The 25,000-nt window shown below is 39.7% G+C and overlaps 3 protein-coding genes across 9 annotated transcripts in view; 1 reads left to right on the top strand and 2 right to left on the bottom strand.

Moving 5' to 3' along the window:
* Nucleotides 1–993, bottom strand: part of Naa60 (N-alpha-acetyltransferase 60) — an 8,882-nt gene extending 7,889 nt beyond the window's left edge. The window contains exon 1 of the mRNA XM_086556311.1: nucleotides 512–993. Within this exon, the coding sequence (XP_086412437.1) occupies nucleotides 512–528 (17 nt within the window). The 5' untranslated portion in view covers nucleotides 529–993. The remainder of the gene's footprint in view (nucleotides 1–511) is intronic.
* LOC122264353 (uncharacterized) overlaps nucleotides 1–25,000 on the top strand; it is a 362,270-nt gene that overhangs the window by 21,662 nt on the left and 315,608 nt on the right. The gene's annotated exons all lie outside the window — the stretch shown is intronic.
* Nucleotides 15,412–25,000, bottom strand: part of NSD (Nuclear receptor binding SET domain protein) — a 31,017-nt gene continuing 21,428 nt past the window's right edge. For 4 of the 7 annotated variants that reach the window (XM_086556314.1, XM_086556315.1, XM_086556312.1 and 1 more), the window contains 12 exons: nucleotides 23,285–23,408; nucleotides 23,002–23,129; nucleotides 22,578–22,735; nucleotides 21,998–22,148; nucleotides 21,735–21,875; nucleotides 20,890–21,035; nucleotides 19,391–19,542; nucleotides 19,112–19,268; nucleotides 18,682–18,892; nucleotides 18,324–18,516; nucleotides 17,273–17,448; nucleotides 15,412–16,640 (listed from right to left, as the gene is read on the bottom strand). In XM_086556314.1, coding sequence (XP_086412440.1) covers nucleotides 16,134–16,640; nucleotides 17,273–17,448; nucleotides 18,324–18,516; nucleotides 18,682–18,892; nucleotides 19,112–19,268; nucleotides 19,391–19,542; nucleotides 20,890–21,035; nucleotides 21,735–21,875; nucleotides 21,998–22,148; nucleotides 22,578–22,735; nucleotides 23,002–23,129; nucleotides 23,285–23,408 — 2,244 coding nt within the window. In that variant the 3' untranslated portion in view covers nucleotides 15,412–16,133. The remainder of the gene's footprint in view (nucleotides 16,641–17,272; nucleotides 17,449–18,323; nucleotides 18,517–18,681; nucleotides 18,893–19,111; nucleotides 19,269–19,390; nucleotides 19,543–20,889; nucleotides 21,036–21,734; nucleotides 21,876–21,997; nucleotides 22,149–22,577; nucleotides 22,736–23,001; nucleotides 23,130–23,284; nucleotides 23,409–25,000) is intronic. The other 3 variants (XM_086556318.1, XM_086556316.1, XM_086556317.1) reach the window with 1 other exon arrangement.

Raw genomic sequence — 25,000 nt, forward strand, 5'->3', positions numbered from 1 at the left:
CCTTCTGGTATGATATCTCATTGGAAAGTGCCACATTTTCCAGATTGGTATAGAAGTACAAGGTGGCCTTACAATGACACATATCTAGTTTCTGAAAGATAATATTTACTACTATTCTTTCAATCACAAACTCATTTAAATCAACTCAGCTACCAGTCAGTAAATACAAAATACCCACCATCTATATCCATTGAGAACACAAGGACCAAATTAATGAAGAGAAGAAATGTAAAATCCACAAACCTATGCTATGCATTAATGGCACACAGCCAAGGGTGTCAGATAGGTTTGACTAGGTTTTAGTAATTCTCTGTGAATAACATTCGATATATTCGTAAATTTAGCTTCCTGGCAACCTGTACAAATGACACATCCATACCTTGGTTCATCATATCTTAGACAAGATCCCCTTTCAGATATGCAGATCAGATAATATTAGCGACGAGGCAAATGATGTTGTAATATCAACAAAAACATAAATTCACTGATGAAAGCAATCCACTCTACTCACTTTATATTGTGACTCATTGGTTATTTTACTGTAGAATCCAGGAGAAAACTCCCACATGGAACTACTTGAGCACACGATGCATCTTGGCTCCTATTTCTTCCTCTTCTGTCTCGTATTCTCCTCCAGTTTCATCGAAAAAATTAAAAAACTGTTTATTTTGGCATGATCTTGAGTCACTTATGTTTACAACTATCAGCTGATTGGCGTTCGCGTAAGGCGTTCGTGTAAATCCACCCGTTAATCCCCTTTATCTTGCAAAGCAAAACATATCTCCGTTGATTAAAATATTCGGGAACATGTCTCTCATGACTTTGACTTTATATATACCTGTATGGATAAAAATGTATATAAAAAGTGTTATTGTTCGTCTATTTACAGTTTTGCAGACAATATGAACTTATGTGTGAGTGCGCGCGCCCATACATACACGCACACACACACACACACACACACACACACACACACACACACACACACACACACACACACACACACACACACACACACACACACACACACACACACACACACACACACACACACACACACACACACACACACACACACACACACACACACACACACACACACACACACACACACACAACACACACACACAAACACAAACACACACACATACACACACATACATACACACGCATGCACACACACACACGCACACACATATGATAATAACAGCAGTAACAATGGTAATGGCAATAATAACATTAATGATCATTAAACGGAGAAAAATAAAATCTTCGGAACTGAACTTTATATATAGATCTATAGAGGATAATGATAAGTTGATCATCAATATAGCGGATAGTAATGACAATGATTAAGACAGCAATAAAGATAATCGTAAAAGGATGATAATGACGAAATTATTAGTAATGATAATGAAAGTCATGATAATAATGATGTGAGTAATAATATAGATACTGTTGATGACAATAATGATAATAGTAATAACAATAATGATGGTAGTGATGATAATAATGATAATAGTGATAACAATAATGATAATAACAATGATAATGATAATGGTAATAGTAATGATGATAATAATGATAGTAATAATGATAATAGTAATGATGATAATAATACTAATAATAATAGTTATAATAACAATAATGATAATAACAATAGTAATAATGAAAATGATAATGATAATGATAATAGTAATAATGATAACAGTAATAATGATAACAGTAATAATGATAATGATAATAGTAATAATGATAATAAAATAGTAATAATGGAAATGATTATGATAATAATAATAATAACAATAGTAATGATGATAATAGTAATAATGATATTAATAATAATTTTAAGGATAATAATAACAATAATAAAATAATCATGACAATAATGCTGATAGTAATACTGATGGTTGTGATAATGATGATGATAATGATAATGATAATAGCAATAATGATGATAATAATACTGTCACTCTTAGTATCATTATCATTGTCATTATTACTTTCCTTTTTGTCATCATCATTACAAAATTAATTAGTATTATGCTTGTTATCATCATCATTATTATCGCTATTATTGGTATTATCATTATTATCCTCCTCATCATCACTATCATTATTTTCATTATGTTTATCATTATTATCATCATAAGTATTATCATTGACATCATTGTTATTAGTATCATCATAAGCATTATCATTGATATTATTGTTGTTAGTATCATCATTATCACCGTAATCCTTATCATTATCAACGTTATCATTGTTATTATCAATCATTACTATCATCAGTACCATCATTATTGTCATTACATTATTGTTGTTCTTTTTGGTGGCGGTATAGTTGTTGTTGCCATCATCATTGTTGTAATATCAACTAATATTCATTAATATTGCTGCTATCATCATTATTACTGTTTATCGTCATGATTATTGTCATTAGTACCCTTGTCATAATCACCACTGCGCGTCATGACAAAGGACCAAGGAGTTTTCTTCTCATTCTCTGTATTTCTAGTACTGCCCCCAATATCCTGTCTGTACTTCATAGTGTTTTTTTATCTGTTTTCTTTTCTTTTATCTTTTTGTTATTATTTTCTGTTGTTAGGGAATGCTCTGTTATCCTTATCCCTCTTCCTCCATCTTTGTCTTACAATCCTTCGTTATACATCGCCCTGTACGACTTTCATTCTTTTCATTTCCTACGGTCTTCCAAATTCCCTCTTTAAATCCTGGTACTTCTACACTTTCTCCAGTTCCTTTTCACGCACTCTTGTGTCTCCTAGGACCGCAACATCAATTAACTTGCATTATTTCCATTCCTTCTCGATTGCAATGATCTCGGGTCTCCTAGCCTCAACAATGTGGTCGTTACGTCCTATATTTTCTGGCGTGTGTTCATACCGCTTATAATTTATCTCCAAGTTGCCATTGTGTCATGCCTAATCTTGTGCTCTTTTTGTGCCAATTTAGGGCATTCGCTTATAATATGGTTGACACTTTCGCCCTTCCGTCCACATAATCTAAGTAAAGGGGACTCGGCTGTCCTACTGATATTAAACTTCAAAGAAAATGTTCTAAGAACATGTGCAGTATAGATTAGGGCTTATGCTATTCAGGGCCGGATTTATGTAGTAAATATGAGATACAGAATGCCCTCTACTTATGGGCGTTGCGCTTCAGGTCGATAAGTTAGGAAGTTCCTAATTTATGGCTAGGCTATAATAATCAGTTGACCCCATGCCCTTGGGTTAAATATCATGGTGCCCCCCATATTTATCTGTGCCCTCTGAAATCTCCTCTGTACCCCTTGTTACTTTCGCCACTGTCTGCATCTAGGAGTGCTGTAGTCAGTGTTCTCGAGATAATATCGTTGGGTGAGTTGATGATTTTGCCTATGTAACGTATGATTTGTAAATTTGGCGATTCGCTGAAGGATTGAAAGATTTTAAAATGACTTCAAAAGCGTATTTGCCGAGAACCTGTTTCAGACTTGTTGTTTTACGCTGTTTTGCAGTTTCACTGAATGTGATTTATTTTAAACCTTTGTTATCTATACTCAATAGAAACAGGGAAAATCAAACTCAATTGTTCTTTGGTTCGGCTATTATTAAGTATGAAGACAATACTATATTATGCAGTAATGTATGAAAGAAATATAAATATATATATAAATATATATATATATATATATATATATATATACATATATATATGTATATATATATATATATATATATATATATATATATATATATATATATATATATGTATATATATATATATATATATATATATATATATATATGTATACATATGTATATGTATGTGTATATATGTATAATATATATATATATATATATATATGTATATATATATATATATATATATATATATATATATTATATATATATATATATACACACACACACACACACACACACACACACACACACACACACACACACACACACACACACACACACACACACACACACACACACACACACACACACACACACACACACACACACACACGCATATATATATATATATATATATATATATATATATATATATATATATATATATACATATAAATATAAATATAAAATATATATATATATATAAATATATATATATATATTTATATATATATACATATTTTTTTATTTATTTATTTATTTATTTATGTATGTCTGTATGTGCGTCAATCTATATATCATATATGGAATAAAATTTTATATATATATATATATATATATATATATATATATTATATATATATATATATATATATGTATATATATATCCATTGGTCTATCTAACTATCTATCGATGTATTTAAATCTCTCTCTGTGTGTCTCCCTGTCCCTGTCCCTGTCTCTATCCGTCTCCGTCTCTATCCGTCTCCGTCTCCGTCTCTATCCGTCTCCGTCTCTATCCGTCTCCGTCTCCGTCTCTATCCGTCTCCGTCTCTATCCGTCTCCGTCTCCGTCTCTATCCGTCTCCGTCTCTATCCGTCTCCGTCTCCGTCTCTATCCGTCTCCGTCTCTATCCGTCTCCGTCTCTATCCGTCTCCGTCTCTATCCGTCTCCGTCTCTATCCGTCTCCATCTCTATCCGTCTCCGTCTCTATCCGTCTCCGTCTCCGTCTCTATCCGTCTCCGTCTCTATCCGTCTCCGTCTCTATCCGTCTCCGTCTCTATCCGTCTCCGTCTCCGTCTCCGTCTCTATCCGTCTCCGTCTCCGTCTCTATCCGTCTCCGTCTCTATCCGTCTCCGTCTCTATCCGTCTCCGTCTCTATCCGTCTCCGTCTCTATCCGTCTCCATCTCTATCCGTCTCCGTCTCTATCCGTCTCCGTCTCCGTCTCTATCCGTCTCCATCTCTATCCGTCTCCGTCTCCGTCTCTATCCGTCTCCGTCTCCGTCTCTATCCGTCTCCATCTCTATCCGTCTCCGTCTCTATCCGTCTCCGTCTCCGTCTCTATCCGTCTCCGTCTCTATCCGTCTCCGTCTCTATCCGTCTCCGTCTCTATCCGTCTCCGTCTCCGTCTCTATCCGTCTCCATCTCTATCCGTCTCCGTCTCTATCCGTCTCCGTCTCTATCCGTCTCCGTCTCTATCCGTCTCCGTCTCTATCCGTCTCCGTCTCCGTCTCTATCCGTCTCTCTATCCGCCGTCTCCGTCTCTATCCGTCTCCGTTCTCTATCCGTCTCCGTCTCTACGTCTCCCTCTCTCTCCCTCTCCCTCTCCGTCTCTCTCCGTCTCCGTCTCTATCCGTCTCCCTCTCTCTCCGTCTCCATCTCTATCCGTCTCCGTCTCTATCCGTCTCCGTCTCCATCTCTATCCGTCTCCGTCTCTATCCGTCTCCGTCTCTCTCTGTAGCCGTCTCCGTCTCTATCCGTCTCCGTCTCTATCCGTCTCCGTCTCTATCCGTCTCCGTCTCCGTCTCCGTCTCTATCCGTCTCCGTCTCCGTCTCTATCCGTCTCCGTCTCTATCCGTCTCCGTCTCCGTCTCTATCCGTCTCCGTCTCTATCCGTCTCCGTCTCCGTCTCTATCCGTCTCCGTCTCTATCCGTCTCCGTCTCTATCCGTCTCCATCTCTATCCGTCTCCGTCTCTATCCGTCTCCGTCTCCGTCTCTATCCGTCTCCGTCTCCGTCTCTATCCGTCTCCGTCTCTATCCGTCTCCGTCTCTATCCGTCTCCGTCTCTATCCGTCTCCATCTCTATCCGTCTCCGTCTCTATCCGTCTCCGTCTCCGTCTCTATCCGTCTCCGTCTCTATCCGTCTCCGTCTCTATCCGTCTCCGTCTCCGTCTCTATCCGTCTCCGTCTCCGTCTCTATCCGTCTCCGTCTCTTTCCGTCTCCGTCTCCGTCTCCGTCTCTATCCGTCTCCGTCTCCGTCTCTATCTGTCTCCGTCTCTATCCGTCTCCGTCTCTTTCCGTCTCCGTCTCCGTCTCCGTCTCTATCCGTCTCCGTCTCCGTCTCTATCCGTCTCCGTCTCTATCCGTCTCCGTCTCCGTCTCTATCCGTCTCCGTCTCTATCCGTCTCCGTCTCTATCCGTCTCCGTCTCCGTCTCTATCCGTCTCCGTCTCTATCCGTCTCCGTCTCTATCCGTCTGTCCGTCTCCGTCTCCGTCTCTCTCCGTCTAGCCGTCTCCGTCTCTATCCGTCTCCGTCTCTATCGTCTCCGTCTTATCGTCTCGTCTCCCTCTCTCTCCGTCTCCGTCTCTCTCTCTCTCCGTCCCCCTCTCTCTCCGTCTCCGTCTCTATCCGTCTCCGTCTCCGTCTCTATCCGTCTCCGTCTCTATCCGTCTCCGTCTCTATCCGTCTCCGTCTCTATCCGTCTCCGTCTCTATCCGTCTCCGTCTCTATCCGTCTCCGTCTCCGTCTCTATCCGTCTCCGTCTCTATCCGTCTCCGTCTCTATCCGTCTCCGTCTCTATCCGTCTCCGTCTCCGTCTCTGTCTCTATCCGTCTCCGTCTCCGTCTCTATCCGTCTCCGTCTCTATCCGTCTCCGTCTCTATCCGTCTCCGTCTCTATCCGTCTCCGTCTCCGTCTCTATCCGTCTCCATCTCTATCCGTCTCCGTCTCTATCCGTCTCCGTCTCCGTCTCTATCCGTCTCCGTCTCTATCCGTCTCCGTCTCTATCCGTCTCCATCTCTATCCGTCTCCGTCTCTATCCGTCTCCGTCTCCATCTCTATCCGTCTCTCTCTGTCTCCGTCTCCGTCTCTATCCGTCTCCGTCTCTATCCGTCTCCGTCTCTATCCGTCTCCGTCTCTATCCGTCTCCGTCTCCGTCTCTATCCGTCTCCGTCTCCATCTCTATCCGTCTCCGTCTCTATCCGTCTCCGTCTCCGTCTCTATCCGTCTCCGTCTCTATCCGTCTCCGTCTCCGTCTCTATCCGTCTCCGTCTCTATCCGTCTCCGTCTCTATCCGTCTCCGTCTCTATCCGTCTCCGTCTCCGTCTCTATCCGTCTCCGTCTCCGTCTCTATCCGTCTCCGTCTCTATCCGTCTCCGTCTCTATCCGTCTCCGTCTCCGTCTCTCTCCGTCTCCGTCTCTATCCGTCTCCGTCTCTATCCGTCTCCGTCTCCGTCTCTATCCGTCTCCGTCTCTATCCGTCTCCGTCTCTATCCGTCTCCATCTCTATCCGTCTCCATCTCTATCCGTCTCCGTCTCTATCCGTCTCCGTCTCTATCCGTCTCCGTCTCTATCCGTCTCCGTCTCTATCCGTCTCCGTCTCTATCCGTCTCCGTCTCTATCCGTCTACGTCTCCGTCTCTATCCGTCTCCGTCTCTATCCGTCTCCGTCTCTATCCGTCTCCGTCTCCGTCTCTATCCGTCTCCGTCTCTTTCCGTCTCCGTCTCCGTCTCCGTCTCTATCCGTCTCCGTCTCCGTCTCTATCCGTCTCCGTCTCTATCCGTCTCCGTCTCCGTCTCCGTCTCTATCCGTCTCCGTCTCTATCCGTCTCCGTCTCTATCCGTCTCCGTCTCCGTCTCTATCCGTCTCCGTCTCTATCCGTCTCCGTCTCTATCCGTCTCCGTCTCTATCCGTCTCCGTCTCTATCCGTCTCCGTCTCTATCCGTCTCCGTCTCCGTCTCTATCCGTCTCCGTCTCCGTCTCCGTCTCTATCCGTCTCCGTCTCTATCCGTCTCCGTCTCCGTCTCCGTCTCTATCCGTCTCCGTCTCCGTCTCTATCCGTCTCCATCTCTATCCGTCTCCATCTCTATCCGTCTCCGTCTCTATCCGTCTCCGTCTCCGTCTCTATCCGTCTCTATCTCTATCCGTCTCCGTCTCTATCCGTCTCCGTCTCTATCCGTCTCCGTCTCTATCCGTCTCCGTCTCTATCCGTCTCCGTCTCCGTCTCCGTCTCTATCCGTCTCCGTCTCCGTCTCTATCCGTCTCCGTCTCCGTCTCTATCCGTCTCCGTCTCCGTCTCTATCCGTCTCCGTCTCCGTCTCTATCCGTCTCCGTCTCTATCCGTCTCCGTCTCTATCCGTCTCCGTCTCTATCCGTCTCCGTCTCTATCCGTCTCCGTCTCCGTCTCTATCCGTCTCCGTCTCCGTCTCTATCCGTCTCCGTCTCCGTCTCGTTCTCCGTCTGTCTCCGTCTGCTTCTCTATCTGTCTCCGTCTCTCTCCGTCTCCGTCTCTCTCCGTCTCCGTCTCTTTCCGTCTCCGTCTCTATCCGTCTCCGTCTCTATCCGTCTCCGTCTCCGTCTCTATCCGTCTCCGTCTCCGTCTCTATCCGTCTCCGTCTCTGTCCGTCTCCGTCTCCGTCTCTGTCCGTCTCCGTCTCCGTCTCTATCCGTCTCCGTCTCTATCCGTCTCCGTCTCTATCCGTCTCCGTCTCTGTCTGTCTCCGTCTCCGTCTCTCTCCGTCTCCGTCTCTCTCCGTCTCCGTCTCTCTCCGTCTCCGTCTCTATCCGTCTCCGTCTCTATCCGTCTCCGTCTCTATCCGTCTCCGTCTCTATCCGTCTCCGTCTCTATCCGTCTCCGTCTCCGTCTCTGTCTCTATCCGTCTCCGTCTCCGTCTCTATCCGTCTCCGTCTCTATCCGTCTCCGTCTCTATCCGTCTCCGTCTCCGTCTCTATCCGTCTCCGTCTCCGTCTCCGTCTCTATCCGTCTCCGTCTCCGTCTCTATCCGTCTCCGTCTCTATCCGTCTCCGTCTCCGTCTCTATCCGTCTCCGTCTCTATCCGTCTCCGTCTCTATCCGTCTCCGTCTCCGTCTCTATCCGTCTCCGTCTCTATCCGTCTCCGTCTCTATCCGTCTCCGTCTCTATCCGTCTCCGTCTCTATCCGTCTCCGTCTCTATCCGTCTCCGTCTCTATCCGTCTCCGTCTCCGTCTCTATCCGTCTCCGTCTCTATCCGTCTCCGTCTCTATCCGTCTCCGTCTCTATCCGTCTCCGTCTCCGTCTCCGTCTCCGTCTCTATCCGTCTCCGTCTCTATCCGTCTCCATCTCTATCCGTCTCCGTCTCTATCCGTCTCCGTCTCTATCCGTCTCCGTCTCTATCCGTCTCCATCTCTATCCGTCTCCGTCTCTATCCGTCTCCGTCTCTATCCGTCTCCGTCTCTATCCGTCTCCGTCTCTATCCGTCTCCGTCTCCGTCTCTATCCGTCTCCGTCTCCGTCTCCGTCTCTATCCGTCTCCGTCTCCGTCTCTATCCGTCTCCGTCTCTATCCGTCTCCGTCTCTATCCGTCTCCGTCTCTATCCGTCTCCGTCTCTATCCGTCTCCGTCTCTATCCGTCTCCGTCTCTATCCGTCTCCGTCTCTATCCGTCTCCGTCTCTATCCGTCTCCGTCTCTATCCGTCTCTGTCTCTATCCGTCTCCGTCTCTATCCGTCTCCGTCTCCGTCTCTATCCGTCTCCGTCTCTATCCGTCTCTATCCGTCTCCGTCTCTATCCGTCTCCGTCTCCGTCTCTATCCGTCTCCGTCTCCGTCTCTATCCATCTCTATCCGTCTCCGTCTCTATCCGTATCCGTCTCTATCCGTCTCCATCTCTATCCGTCTCCGTCTCCGTCTCTATCCGTCTCCGTCTCTATCCGTCTCCGTCTCTATCCGTCTCCGTCTCCGTCTCTATCCGTCTCCGTCTCTATCCGTCTCCATCTCTATCCGTCTCCGTCTCTATCCGTCTCCGTCTCCGTCTCTATCCGTCTCCGTCTCTATCCGTCTCCGTCTCTATCCGTCTCCGTCTCTATCCGTCTCCGTCTCTATCCGTCTCCGTCTCTATCCGTCTCCGTCTCCGTCTCCGTCTCTATCCGTCTCCGTCCCCGTCTCTGTCCCCGTCCCCGTCTCTGTCCCTGTCTCTGTATATATATATATATATATAAATATATAAATATATATATATACATACATACATACATACATACATACATATATACATACATACATACACTCACACTCAGTCACACACATTTCATATATATAACACACACACACACACACACACACACACACACACACACACACACACACACACACACACACACACACACACACACACACACACACACACACACACACACACACACACACACACACACACACACACACACACACACACACACACACTCTCTCTCTCCTCAGTGGTCGAAGGGTTCCTTGACCCGTGCGAATATTTACCAGACGTGAATCACACAAACCGGTGGTCGGGCTCCGATCAAAAAGGCCGTCATTCAAATACTACAACATAGAAGACCTCGCTTCGAGTACGATGGTGAGAATGAAGGATGCTTGTTGGTGAACGCTCAATTAGAGTTCAAGACGTGATGGATGTCTGTCGTGTTTCTACTTCCGAGGGATGACTTTCTGAGTGTTCAGGATTGTCCATTGCGTTCTTTGAAAAAAGTTTCTCATCGCGTGGAACTCTGTAGAGGGCTTAGTCTTTTGTTCAAGATGTCATCTATCTCCCTAGTAAGAGCCTGTTCTTTCCAAAATATCGCTAGCATATTAAAGTTAATGTTCAGTGTAGGATTCTTTCATTCACATGTGACGTGTCTACTAACTCGCAATATTGATGTGTTCCTTTTACTTCGTCTTATCCTCATCGCAGCCTGATATTTTTTGTGAAAGCAATACGCCTTTTCGGTCCCTCATTCTGGCAAGGTCAATCGGCTAGTTTCCTTGTTTAGACAAGGAGTCGCTGTCGCATCGGCTTCGCAAATAAGGTCTGTTGAATTTTCATTTACTGAGTGAGATGTGTGTGTAATTTGATATTTTTGGATATTGTTTCTGAAAGGAACTCTTTTGTTCCGATTCAGTATGACTACAAGTATCATTCAAGTAGCTTAGATTCGTTTCCTGATATATCCCGATAGTTTTTGGCATTTGTAATATATTCAGTGTCGAAGCCTGTTTTACTTACATTAAATTTTATGCGACAGATGTTTTAATCACTGCGCAGACCAGCTTTGATGCAGGCATAATCATTGTCCCCAAAGTTGCGGACAACAATCTTGTTCCACCTTAGTCACATCGTGTCTGTCCTGGGTAGCCATCTCCACCCGACAGGTCACACGGAGTAGGAAGAAAGAGGGAACAGATATGGCAGTGTAGCAAACCTTCACGTGGTGTCTTCTGTCAATCTTTCGAAAGATACAGACCAATTGCTACAATACGCGCCAAACGCCAACTTGGGGTGGTAAAAGGATCGACTTTTTGAATGTGCGAGGAGAGGGGGCGGTAGTATTTGTGGCCGGGGGGGAGGATGGTGGTCCAAAGAAAGATGGGTTTCAAAGCAGGGATCCTTTGTTTTGTGTCTTTTTTCCTCTAAGTCGAAGCAATGTATGTTAATTACCAAATGACATGCAACTCGTACAGCACCCGGTCGCTTTTGTGCCTGTCCATTGTATACAGACATATTTTCTCTCGCTCTCGCTCTCTTTTTCTCGATTTCTTTGTCTGGAATATGTAAGACATAACTTCAATGATATATTTTTTGGCTAGAGATTGAAAAGTAAAACGATCATTTGTAGATACCGGATCTTCTGAAGAATAACTCAATCTATCAGTCTACACCTATCTATCCGCATATACAATCTATCTACAAATATCAGTTTCTCCTTTTCTCTAGAAAAGGAAGAGAGAGAAAGAAAAAGAAAAAGTAGAAAAAGAAAGAGAGAAAGAAACAGAAGAAAAAGAAAAAGAAAAATAAAGAGAAAAATGAAAATAAAGAGAGAGAAAGAGAAAGAGACAGAGAGAAATATAAATATAAATAAAAATAAAAATAAGATAAAGAAAGAGAGAAAGAAACAAGAAAAAGAAAGGGAGACAGAGAAAGAGAAAGAGAAAGATAAAAAGAAAGAGAGAGAATGAGAAAGAGAAAGAGGAAGCGAAAGAGAGAGAGAGAGAAAGAGGAAGAAAAAGAGAAAGTGACTAACACAAAAACGACTGGTATCATAATGAGTGATTGATTAATTGATCTATGAAAATAATCTTCCGCATCAAAACTCAGTCACTAGTGGCATAATCTCTTTCTCAAACTCATTGAAATAATCTTACATATTCTTAAAAGAATGAAAAAGTACTGATATACATAATCTATATGTATTAATTAAGTTATATTTCTGAGCGAGGCAGCTTCAGCAACATACTTTGATTTTTCCTACTTCCTTTTAGTCGCTCATTGTAGAGCTAGAGCCGTTTTATGTTATTTTTTATGTTTTACTGTTTTTAGAGACTTATATCTGTCATATCACTTGCTCTATCAATTTTGCAGTTGACTAAAATTGTAGTCCAGGGTCCATATCACCTTATTTTTTCTTTATACTCAATGTGATGGAAGTATTGCTGTTTTAGGGGAGGGCAAAAATCAACTTTATTTTTTTTCGAATGAACACGAAACTCATAACTATCCAACATCAAGATAACATTAAGAGGTAGGGAAGAGTAAGGAAACTTGTGCTTTTGACAGTGAGTGCCACAATAAAAGGCATCCCTACTGTCACAGGGGCACATTGTAGGCATTGGGCATGGTGTGAGTCACCTTCTTCCTCTCTTTCTTCCTTCACATCTTTCATCTGCTGTACTTTTGAGCACTTGCTATGTGCCATCCCTCTATAGAGATAGTGCTTGCTAGAGACCGTAGATGGGTGCCATTCAAGGCTCTCTCTCCTGCTGGTGCTAGAAGAAAGTGGTGCCATCTAGGTTTTGGATGTAGTTGAAACCCATTTTGCTTAATATTACGGCAGTTATAATAATCATGACTGCAATTGTCAACATCACTTACTCATTACTCATAGCACAATAAAATAACATAATGACCCAAAATCCCCGAACGTCATGACGCCTATCGTCAGGCAAAAGCTCCTGCAACATGTATGACGAAAAAACACGTTACCCGTTGTTAACCTGTTGAATCTAACGAATGAACGAAAGAGGGTGTAAAAGGCCTCGATATATTGTGTGCTGCTCCCTCATCCTGATATAAAACCTATAGCATGCCATGCAGGTGGCATCAGTACATGACGTGTGGCACTTGTGGCTTAATTACATAATCATCTTTAAGCTATATTGTTTATAATATAGAAATGCTCTTTACAATTCATCCGATGACCAGTGTAAAATTAACCTGAGGATTCACTCACTTTGGGGCCAAGGAAAATAAAATCAATCTGAACCAATGGCCTTCATGGTTTAAGTCACAAATAAAACGCTATTCATCACTTTCTCTTAATCAGCAATTTTCTACCTCTACCCTTTTAATCCCACATTACGGAGATGTCAAAAATGGGGGGGGAGATAAGCCCAATTAATAATGTATACATAAATTGTATATTCACTGGTTTATGAGTTAAAGGAAAAAAAAACAGCATGGAGACTAGATCAAACTGAGGGTGTCTTCACATTAGAGCTCTCAAATATTGTGTATTTTTGTGAGTATGAACTGTCCTTTTTTGCTCTTCAAATATGAGAAAAAAATGGAAACAAGTCTTTCTAAACAGAATGAGATCATCCCAGTCTTGAATGATCAGAAATTTCATCAAGGCCACAATTAAGTTAATGAACCAAGAATTTTTACATTTCAAAATAGACATTCCCATATTTTTTTCAATCATAATGTGTATTTTATTTCAACTATTCTTCTTATAAAACTGTCTGTATAAAGCAGTCTGGTGTAGTGGACTAATATATTCAAGTCCTATCTATAGTGGTAAATATGTAATAGTGATAATACAGTGGCAAATATAATATTTACTATAGTGGCATGTCAGCAGTAAAGTTGGACATTCTTTTTTTTTTATTCTTGGTTTTATGCGAAGTAGCAGTTTCTGCTCTTCTCCTTTATTTTCCTGCTGGGTGGAGCTCTTAAAGCTCTTTTTTAAGCACCTTAAAAAATAATAATAATAAATAAATAAATAAATAAATAAATATATATATATACATAGGCTGAGTTTTGATTCTTCCTGCCATAACTCAGATTGTAATTTTTCACCTATGAAGATGGGACTGGTCTCTTTTCATTCAGAAGATGGTCAAAGACGTGAATAGCCACCTTCATTCTCAATCCTGTATTTATATCATGGCTCTGCAAAGTTGTACATATTTGTAGAAGAAGAAGAAGAAGAAGAAGAAGAAGAAGAAGAAGAAGAAGAAGAAGAAGAAAAAAAAGTCATATTTCTCACTTTATTTTTTAAACCTCCAATAAATTAAAAGAACTGAATGCTACACGTCTTTACCTTCCTGAATGGAATGAAACCAGTCCCACTGTCATCAATCAAAAATTATGGCCTAAGAAAGGGCAGGAGGGAAATTATAATTTTATTCTTTCTTGGAGGCTATCCCCCATTTTTAGTTTTAAAAAATGCACAATATCAATATACATACAATAAAAAAAAAAGAAATCTGCACAACAAAATCATTTAATACAGATTTTATCTAATTCATCCTTCAAATCAAAATCAAGAGAACTTCTTGTGTGTGTAAAAGAAGCTGAGGAATAATAAATGTTAAAAACTTTTAAAAAATTAAATTTCATTCTTGTTTCCCAGCAAAAAGTAAAAAGGAAGAGAAGGAAAAAATCTTTTTTTGAACCCCATCATCAGGGAATCTGAAAAATGTTGGGGGCGGGGTGGGGGCGGGGGTGGGGGTGGGAGTTGGAGGTCAAGTTTATAGGAGAGTTCACAACTAACAGATGTAAAAAATATCAAACTTTATATTACATCTATAACAACTTTGAAGCCAAATGGTCCCCTTAAATAAAAGACTAAAGGTGTTTCCAATAGAGTGACTGAGTAAAAGATAGTGCTAGCACAACAGTGCATACCATAATTTACCATATACAGCCCAAGGGTCCTCTTCATCCATACAGGCCTGAGTCGGTACTGCAGTAAGCAAGATTGTGATGGGCAACCTTGCTAATCACAAGGATGGTAACTGTAGAAAAATCTTGTGCCCTGAGTTTGGTGTGAACGTGGGTTAACCCGAGGGGAAAATCCATGTGTTACCTTTGAGCTAGCTCGGCCTCAGAGGTGTTACTGTATCACTGAGGACGTTATACTGCCTATAATTCTTGGCAAAATTTCTGAAAGCAATCTGGACTACATAATTTGTAAAAAAATTCCTTCAAGTACTTAATTAAACTTTAAAATATACTCCTTATGTTTGTTTACTATTAACCCATTCACGACGGGGGCATTCCAGCCTTGCATGTCACAATGCCGGGGCTTTCGAACGCTAGGCCTAAATCAGTTAAATAACCGACGCCATATCGCGTCCCCAGCGAACAGGCCTAATATGCGCGGTACAATGTTGTACCACCCGTCACGAGAGGGTTAAACTGTTATCTAGGTTGTTCAAGTTATTTTAACCTACATAAAATTAATCCAAAATGCTTTAAAAAATAATGCATCAATCCAACTGCATGGCCAAGATACTGATATAATATGAAGGAGGAATACTTTTTTTCTTTTTTTGTAAAGTTTATTGTCCTTGAAAGACAGTCTGTCACTCAAGACAGTCAGTATGAAAGGAGGGTCCAATTACTTTAAGTGTATGCAACACAAAATAGAAAAATGACAATGACTGTCTTTTTCAAATGCATGACTCAAAAGGCATAGTATCAACCCTAACTCCAAAATGGACATTTGTAAAATCCTGTCTAGATTACATTAAAAAAGGACAAAATATAGATATCTATCTATAACCTCTGGCATTACATATATTGTCAAAAATTATACAAATCATCTTTTAAAATATTGATATTTATAAGTAATTAAATGGTAAGAAATCAAAACAGGCCTAAGAATGAAAGAATATCACTCAGGTTACATCTGTGCACAGAGGTTTAATACGACTCAAAGCTAGCATCATGTTTGCAAACTATGAAATGAAATGAAAGATCAACCTGAGGTTCCATGAACTTGATACCTAAAAATGAAATAAAATGTTAAAATGACAATGCATCATGACACGCAACGTAATAAATACAAGTAACATTTTAATTCATCTGTTAAATACAGATATTCGACTAGCTTCTACATAACTAAAACACTGAGCCCTAGAACTTTGTGCTGTTCATTTTTAATGTAGTAACACAAAGGCAAAACAATAAAATAAATATATTTTTGGCTTTGCAAAAAATGAATGAATCATCTAGAACTCGAAATGCTTACACTCAATATCATGCCTCATTGACAGGCTTGGCAACACTGTCTGACTGAGCTCGTTTACTCCTGACAGTCTTCCGAGCTACTGTTTTCAATGCCCTTTGAGGCCCACTATGCTTAGCTGAACTTTTCTCCTCCAATACATCTCCTGAAACATTGATCACAGCTGAGCTATTTTCTGGTCCATCAGGCACCTTGGAAAATCTTTGTGTTCTACCATATCCAATCTTTTTCCGTAGGGGGAGCACTGCAGCACTCTTCTTTGGAGAGGCTGCATCTTGCCCTTCTTGTACTTTCACTGCTGTATCCATTGCAAGTACACCATTGGCAACAGATTTTGACGACCCTTCAATTGTGGCTTTCTCTGATCTGTCCTTTGGCGTTTCTGCAAAGTCTTTGTATTTTGCATCTGAAGTCTGAAGGACTGTAGTCTTGCTTACTTCAGCGTCTTCTACTGGCTGCTCACTATGGTCAACAGATAACAAAGCCTCATTCGCTGCCATTTCCATCTGACCTCTGAGCTGAAAAAGGGGCATGGTCCAAGTTTCTCATTTGCTAAGTTATTGTAAATTTAGACCTTCATGTGAAATACTTTTATATATTAGAACACTTGTTGAAATAAAAATTATTAACTGAAATAATAATAGCAATAATAATAATAATAATAATAATAATTGTAATTATGAAAAAAGGAATAAACCAATAACAAAAGATTTCAAAAGCCTGACTCCTAAATTAACAGTGTGATATCTACATATAAATATAAATATAAATATAAATATATATATATATATATATATATATATGCATATATATATATATATATATATATATCTTCCTATTTGTTTTCTAAGGGTCTAATAGAGTTAGAAATAAATAAAACAATCTATTCTAGTGTGGTTGATTGAAGTTCTCAACTTGGAACATGAGTCGAGTCTCTGATAAATATCTTAAAAGATTTGTCTATCCCATACTTTAAATTATTGATAAACACAATAATAATAATAAAGGTCATAATAATAGTAAAAATTATAATAAAAGTAATAATAAACAAGCATCAAGTCCTTTAGGTATACCTTATGTGGACTAAAATTCCAGCTTAGTTATTTTAAGAAAATTGTGATAACCAACACACATAACCAACACAACTCACCGCCTCCAGTTCCTCATGATCGTGCTCCTGACAAACATTGCCGATGCCCGACACGGTCTGTAGATTACCTGACAGGTGCTGACGGCAGAATGAGTTTGGGCAAAAATCACACCGATTCAAGCGTGTGCTTCGCTGTCCACACTCATCGCAATGGTGCCACGGGCATATCCACTTGCCTGTGGTCATAAACAGTAATAATAATAATTCTAAAAAAAACATATGATATATATATATCTATATCTATAACTATACATACATCTATATACACACATATATCTATCTATCTTTCTATCTATATCTATATATATACACATATATCTGTCTATATATATATACACACATATACCTATCTATACATATATATACATATATCTATCTATCTATCTATATATCTATATATCTAATATAAATATATATATATATATATATATATACACATATATCTATCTATTTATTTATATATAAATAAATAAATAAATATATATGTATATATATATGTATATATATATATAATATATATAATATATATATATATATATATATATATATATATATATATATATATATATATATATATATATATACATACATACAGACATATAAATATCAATATTAACACACACACACACACACGCATGTATATAAACATATATACATAGATACATATATAAATAAAAACATGTAGAAAAAGGTATAAGTGGGTCTAAATAACTTGACAGTGCAAGAAATCTGATAAATATGTTGCAATTACTTCATCCTCAGAATGTATGTGTATAAATATAACTATAACTATAACTATACAAAGAAAAGAAAAGAAAGAAAGAGTGAGAGAGTGAGAGAGTGAGTGTGTGAGTGTGAGTGAGTGAGTGAGTGAGTGAGTGAGTGAGTGAGTGAGTGAGTGTGTGTGTGTGTGTTTCAATATAGCTGTGCACTCTTGCTATATTGCTGGTTGGAGAGGCATTAGGCAAATCCGTGAGGCATCGTGAGGTTAAAGTGGTATGAGAGAGAACATGCATAGATCATTTGATCTATTAATATACTTCCTGCTTACCTTTTGGTAGCTTTTCTAAACCTAAGCACTGAAGATGGTAACCCTTTGGACAAGCAGCTACATCACACAATATCAAGTCCCCATGACTGCCACATCTAAAACACTCATCTTCTGACATCTTCGCTTCGCGTCTACGACGTTTTCGTTTACGCTTGCCAAGCTTTTCTCTTTTCGGGCCTTGGGATTCAGTCTGCTAAAAAATGCAAAGCCAACAAATAGAAAAAAGTATTCATTTTTCAATGGGCATTCAGAAAACTGAGCTCAATCTTTTTACACATCATAAAAATACCTATGTTCACTGATTTCACTCCTTAATAATAAATACAGATGTGAATGTTATACCAAGATCTCCACTAACCTTTTGTACCTTTACACCAATGAAGCCACTGCAGTTTGGTGCCCCACAGCTGCAACGCTTCTTTTCTGTGCCAACACATTGCAGGTTGTAGTTAAAAGTGAGTTCTGAGCCAGCAGGAATATCACAGATGGAAAAGAGTCCTACCCTGGTGTCCCCTCCCACAGTCCATTTCTGGGTTTCACAATTAGGCTGACATGAATGGTTCATGAACCTGGTGAAAATAAAGGAATTAACACTTGTTCAGGGGAAAAATCAAATAATTATATAGTTTGAGTTAAAGTGTAAGCAATATATTCTCTTATAATTGTTTTACATATTGCACTGACAGTTGTCTTATACTCAAGCTAAACAAAAAGTAGAATGTTTCAGGAAATTTTTGTAAAAGATGAAAAGAAAACAAATAATTCCTTCTGCTATTGTATTGCCCCACCTTGCCAAATTCCCCTTTGGACCAGCATCTATCATGATGTCTTTGTCAATGGTGAGGAAGTAGTAATTTTCTTCCTTGACTTTGTGCATCTCTTCAATACGCCGCCTGAATTCCTCGTCATCAATAAGCTCTCCTACATACTCTATCACAAACTGACCTGAAATAATAAAGAGAAAATAACAAACATACTTCAACATAAAAAATGACCCATATGGTACCTGAAAATATAATAATCCTATCAAAAGTAGAAAAACATATTTCTTCTTGTATAGGACTTACCTTTTTTGATATCTTCAAGCGCTTTTAGGCCCCAGCCTCGGCTCTCAGTCTTAAAACAGCACAAATTAGGATAAAGTCGCTTCTGGAACCTCTGGTTGCCACATTTGTCCCCTGCTCCACAAACTTCACGCATGCATTCAAACATTAACATTCTGAAACAGGAATCCTTTAATAATACTTTAAGAATGTAAAAGAAACACTGTTCAATTACCAATTACCAACTCTATTGAAGTGTTAACACAACTCTCTATTGGAAAATCTCAAAATACATAAATCAAGCTATACTACAGCCAATGATCAGGTCAATAATGGTGAAAGATTTTATATAGTCTCTTTAAGATTTGGTTTTCATTGTGCATGGATTGTAATAATTTGATTCATAGCCTCACTATGAAAGTATATACTATGACTTTCTACAGAAATTTGTTCTCTCTCACCTAAAACATTAAATTTTCAACAAAGCAAGGGTACAGCAACACAAATACTTGAAGCAGTAGTACAGAAAATGAATGCAGCCAAAAAATAATTTAAGAGTCATAATACCATTAACCCTCTCGTGACGGGTGGTACAACATTGTACCGCGCATATTAGGCCTGTTCGCTGGGGACGCGATATGGCATCGGTTATTTAACTGATTTAGGCCTAAACGTTCGAAAGCCCCGGCATTGTGACATGCAAGGCTGGAATGCCCCCGTCGTGAATGGGTTAAAATTACAAAAGGCAAAATCTTCATGAGTGTTAACCCATTGCAGACAGGGTGCTGAATGAGCTAACTGGCAGTCAGGATAGGTGATTCTGATGCCTCCGGCAGCACCTATAATTCAGAAGGACGGAAAATATTTTCTCCTACCTCTGGGCAATACAGACTTGCCTGATGAATATTTTCCCTTAAATCCATCACAAGACAATGGTTAAGGCTGACTTGGGAAAGTTGTAGCTCTGAAACCAGCACCATTATAGTCATAATACTTTGTGACTATGGGTGCACTTCAACTGTAAGCATTTTCCGATGTTGCATCGTGTATGCATTGACGCCTGTCTTTTAGGCCTAATCATAGATGTCATGTAAATCATAACACCCGTCTGCAATGGGTTTATAATTCAATTTTGGGCAAAAATAAACAAATAAATCAATACATGATTGTACCAGGTGTAAGCGGCATGGATTTGTCTCAACATGCAGAACTCATCTTTACTTTATAAGCTCACATAACTTTGCATACCATATCATTATAGTATAATAATAACATAAAAAAGTTTCATTCCCATTTCCAAAATATTGGATCAGTTCTATCACAGATGCCTACATATTATGCAGCTAACATCCCAAAGTCTTGACATTGGATATCAATGACATGCATTCTTATCAAGTAATGCAAAAAATATTACAATTCTTTTGCAAAATCAATTTGTCTCACACATAGAGAAAGAAAAGTTTAAAATTCACTCCTTGACACATTTCAAAGCATTCATACACACATGGGGTAGAATTACAAACCTGTTTAAACACTTTTCATCAGATCCACAGGGATTTTCAGAGTCAGGATCACAATCACACCGGTTGACGGCCGCAAGGTCTACTTTGCTCAGACGTACATTACCAACAGGACGATTGGAATCAATTCTGACATAAGGAGGAGGTTTCTGTTGGGGCAGGGAAGGTGGGTTAGTTTTCTTTTCTTTTTCTTTTTTTTTTGTACAAGTAGTTTGGCTTTGATTATGTATTGCTGACTATATAAGTAATTATAAATTCTGATATTTGGAACAATATTTTTTCCATGCTTTAGATTCCTTAAACAAACATTGTGAAAGACTATATATAAGATAGAAAGACTGAGGTTTTCCCCATCTTTTTCCCCCTGATGAGAAATATGTTTTTCTATAGTCAGCCCAAAGAATTATACCAATGTCCTCCTTGTAGCAAAAAGGAAAATACAGAGACATAGGTCCTACGCACATATAAGAATGTACTTCTGAGGAGTTTATGTATGAAATTGATGGCCGTCATACTTAAGTAATTTTTGTATCAGAATGATTGCCGAGGTCAATGTTTCTACATTTTTCATATCAAATTTCTATATTAGACTCTACTTACGAGTAAGATGCCAATTAGACAATTTACTCTGAAGATCCTTGTTTACACACACTGGTTTACCTTTTATTCGCACTTCAATGCCATATATTCACATCAAAGCAGTTAGTTAGTGTGACATTTTACTTACAAATTGCTGTCCAAAATGAAACAGGAAAATTGCATCATGTTACACAACCAGGGATTTAACAATATTGAGAGACAAGAATTTGGAACTTCAAAAAAATTGAATAAGAAGCCATGTTACATACCAAGTTGCCCTTCTCAGAGCGATGTGCTTCTTGTTGCGCTTTCCTGATTTTCTGAGCGCGATATGCTTCAACAGCCTCCTCTAAGGCTCTCTGGAACTGTTTCTCTAGTGTTTTACTGGATGCTGCCTTTGATCCCTTATCCTAAGTGAGAGATGAATGATAGCTGAGCAAGAACACACTTGAAAAAATGAACATTTTTCCACCCACTAAAACTGCATCATCGAATCACAGGAATTTATGTTACGAACCTCGACAGTACTCACCCCTTCCTGATAGTGGAATGCACGACCCTTAGTGACCCAGTAGTAGTCGTTGGAACCAAAGAAGTGAACACAAAACATGCCCTGCTGATGGGGAAGGTTTTCGATGTTGTCTGGAATGAACCTAGGGTGCAACACTTGTCCTGGCCACCACCTGAAATTGAAAACAAAAATCTTAGGTTCTGATTACAAACTACATATCAAAGAGTATTACTGTTCATATGAGAGAGAGAGAGAGAGAGAGAGAGAGAGAGAAAGAAAGAGAGAGAGAGAGAGAGAGAGAAAGGAGGGAGGGAGAGAGAGAGAGAGAGAGGGAGAGAGGGAGAGAGAGGGAGGGAGAGAGGGAGAGCGAGAGAGAGAGAGAGGGAGAGGGAGAGAGAGAGAGGGAGGGAGAGAGAGTGAGAGAGAGAAAGAAAGAGAGAGTGAGAGAGAGTGAAACAAACAGACACGGATCCAATCTAATTTAATGAGGGGGGGGGGGGTGTACCAGACAGACAGTCTTCAACTATGCAAATATGTTAGTAAGCATAAAAAATAACAAAAGTATGAAAATCAAATAAAACTCTTGACACTACCTCCTTACCTGTATATCCCTAATTTCACCCATACAATATCACCATAGACTGGAACCTTTCCATTTTCACAATCCTCACAGACATATCCACCCTCTGGTGCAGTTATCTTGATGCAGTCTGCATGGAAGGCTGCTGGGCATTGGTCACACAGCAGTAATGAACCACCCTGCAACATATAAACAAATTATAGAATATTCTATCATTGAATCTACCAAAACTTTTTTTTTTTACAACAGAATTTGATTGCAACTTAAAAACCTGAGATCAACTACTAAGTTATTTCAAGACTAGTAGCAAAACTATTACTATTACAGATATATTTTATACCATACTTACAACAAACAACAAAGAAATATCACATTTTAAAATTATATTTTGACAAACTCACGTGAAAAATTTGTTTGTAAAATAAAGAATAGACAATTTGCTAACCTTAGAACAACAGAAGCACCAATTCACATTAACATGATGTGCTGTATTCTTGGGTAAAGTGAGGTGTTTTGTACAAATATGATGTTGCTGGGAGATTTCCTCTGTGCCAGCAGCAATGCACTCTTCACCTGGTAGCAGTAACAAAAGATTAACAGATTCTTTGATTACATTGGATATTAATTATATTAAACTTTCAGAAATAATTTCAATTGTTCTATTAAAGAAAAATATTGGAATACAAACATTAAAACTAAGCATATATATATAATTACTCCTTACTAACCTGTGTGATAGGTTGTAGGGCATCTTAAGCAGCGAGTGAATGGAGGCGTTCTTGCTAAAGGGTCACCCATATCATCAGCATTTGCAGCACACATGTGACATACATGACGTGGACACACAAACCTCTGTAACATAACAGTTGATAGGCTCTTATTTTCTTCTACACATAAAAATAAAGAAATAAAAACAAATTGTAAAATAACCAAATATATCTACATTAACCCATTCATGCCGGGGCGATTCCGGCTTTGTATGGTCATAATGCTGGGGTTTTCAAACGCATAAGCCTAACGCCTCGAGACTCTCGGGCACACAAGCCGTGAGCCTGGGCTGCCCACTTGTTCACCCTAAGCCCCGGCCTTGCCCAGATATCTCATCACCGGCGTCTGACGCAAAAACCACGAAACGTATCAGCACATTATCCGGCCTGATGCCAAGTGTCATGATATACATGAAGTTCAGGAATTTTGGATCACTGTTATTTTAACCCATTCATGCCGGTTGACGTGCTATCACAGGGTAGAAAAATATCCACGGACCCGGGTAACACCCTGAGACGTGGTTAATTTTCTGGCCGAGTCACGGGCAGGGCAATGTGACGTGCTGAAACGTCAGCAATAGATCGCTAGATTGTTCTCAAATATAATCGTTTTACATAGTTTCTTACACTGTTACTTTAGTTTAGGCGTTTGAATGTCATAAAATGAGATATAACGTTAAAAAAATTATGTCACAGTAAAACTACGTGATACTGATGACATGGTAATTTCTGCTTCTTGATCGGTTGAATAAAAAGATCTGAGTCCAAAAACTATTGTAAAATCAATGTGTTTGGCCAAGAAATAAAATAAAGTAAAAAATTACTAATGCAATACTCCTTCTAATTTGTTGATTAACCTTGATATCACATCATGTCATGTCACGTCACACGGTACATGTACATACTCATATGTATGTATGATTATTCATATTGTTGTTCTTACCGTTTTCGAAAAAAAAAGTATAAAACATATTTTTTGATGCCCCACTAAGAGATTGGTTCCACTTTCCTTTGGTATTTTCCCATAGATGTGAAGAATATAAGGAAAGTTCAACAAAATAAAACTAAAAAGGCATTACTGTAACATGTTTTTTGACTAAAATAACTCATCTGAACATGGCAATATTTTTATATGCCTTTACATTGTACATACATTCAGAAAACCACAAGAATAGAGTGGGTGAAAAATGCTGAGAGGATTAGCGCAGCCCCGCATAGCGAGAAAACACCCCGGCGCGAAGCATCACACACTTGTTATCTTCCTGGCAATAGCGGGAGTAGGCGAAAATACGTCCCGGTGTGATAGGTGAGTGATGATGACAACTGCAGTCATAATTACTATAATTGCTGTAATATCAAGCAAAATGCATTGATGGCACTACTTTCTTCTAGCACCAGCATGAGAGAGAACCTGAATGACATACATCCACATCTCTAGCAAGCACTATCTTTATGAAATGATGCAAATAGCAAGTTCCCAACCTCTTGCTCTAAAGTACCACAGGTGAAGAATGTACATGCAGAATAGGAAGAGGAAGGTAACTCAAACCATGTCCTTGTCTACAATGCACCCCTATGCCAGTAAGGATACCTTTTACTGAGGCAAACAGTCATAAGTACCAGTTTCCTTCCTCTTCCCAACCTCATGTTATCTTCATTGTGGATGGTTATATATCT

Source organism: Penaeus japonicus, unplaced genomic scaffold (genome assembly GCF_977035675.1).
Source record: "Penaeus japonicus unplaced genomic scaffold, GWHDUDI00000001_assembly GWHDUDI00000032, whole genome shotgun sequence".
Taxonomy (NCBI): Eukaryota; Metazoa; Arthropoda; class Malacostraca; order Decapoda; family Penaeidae; genus Penaeus; species Penaeus japonicus.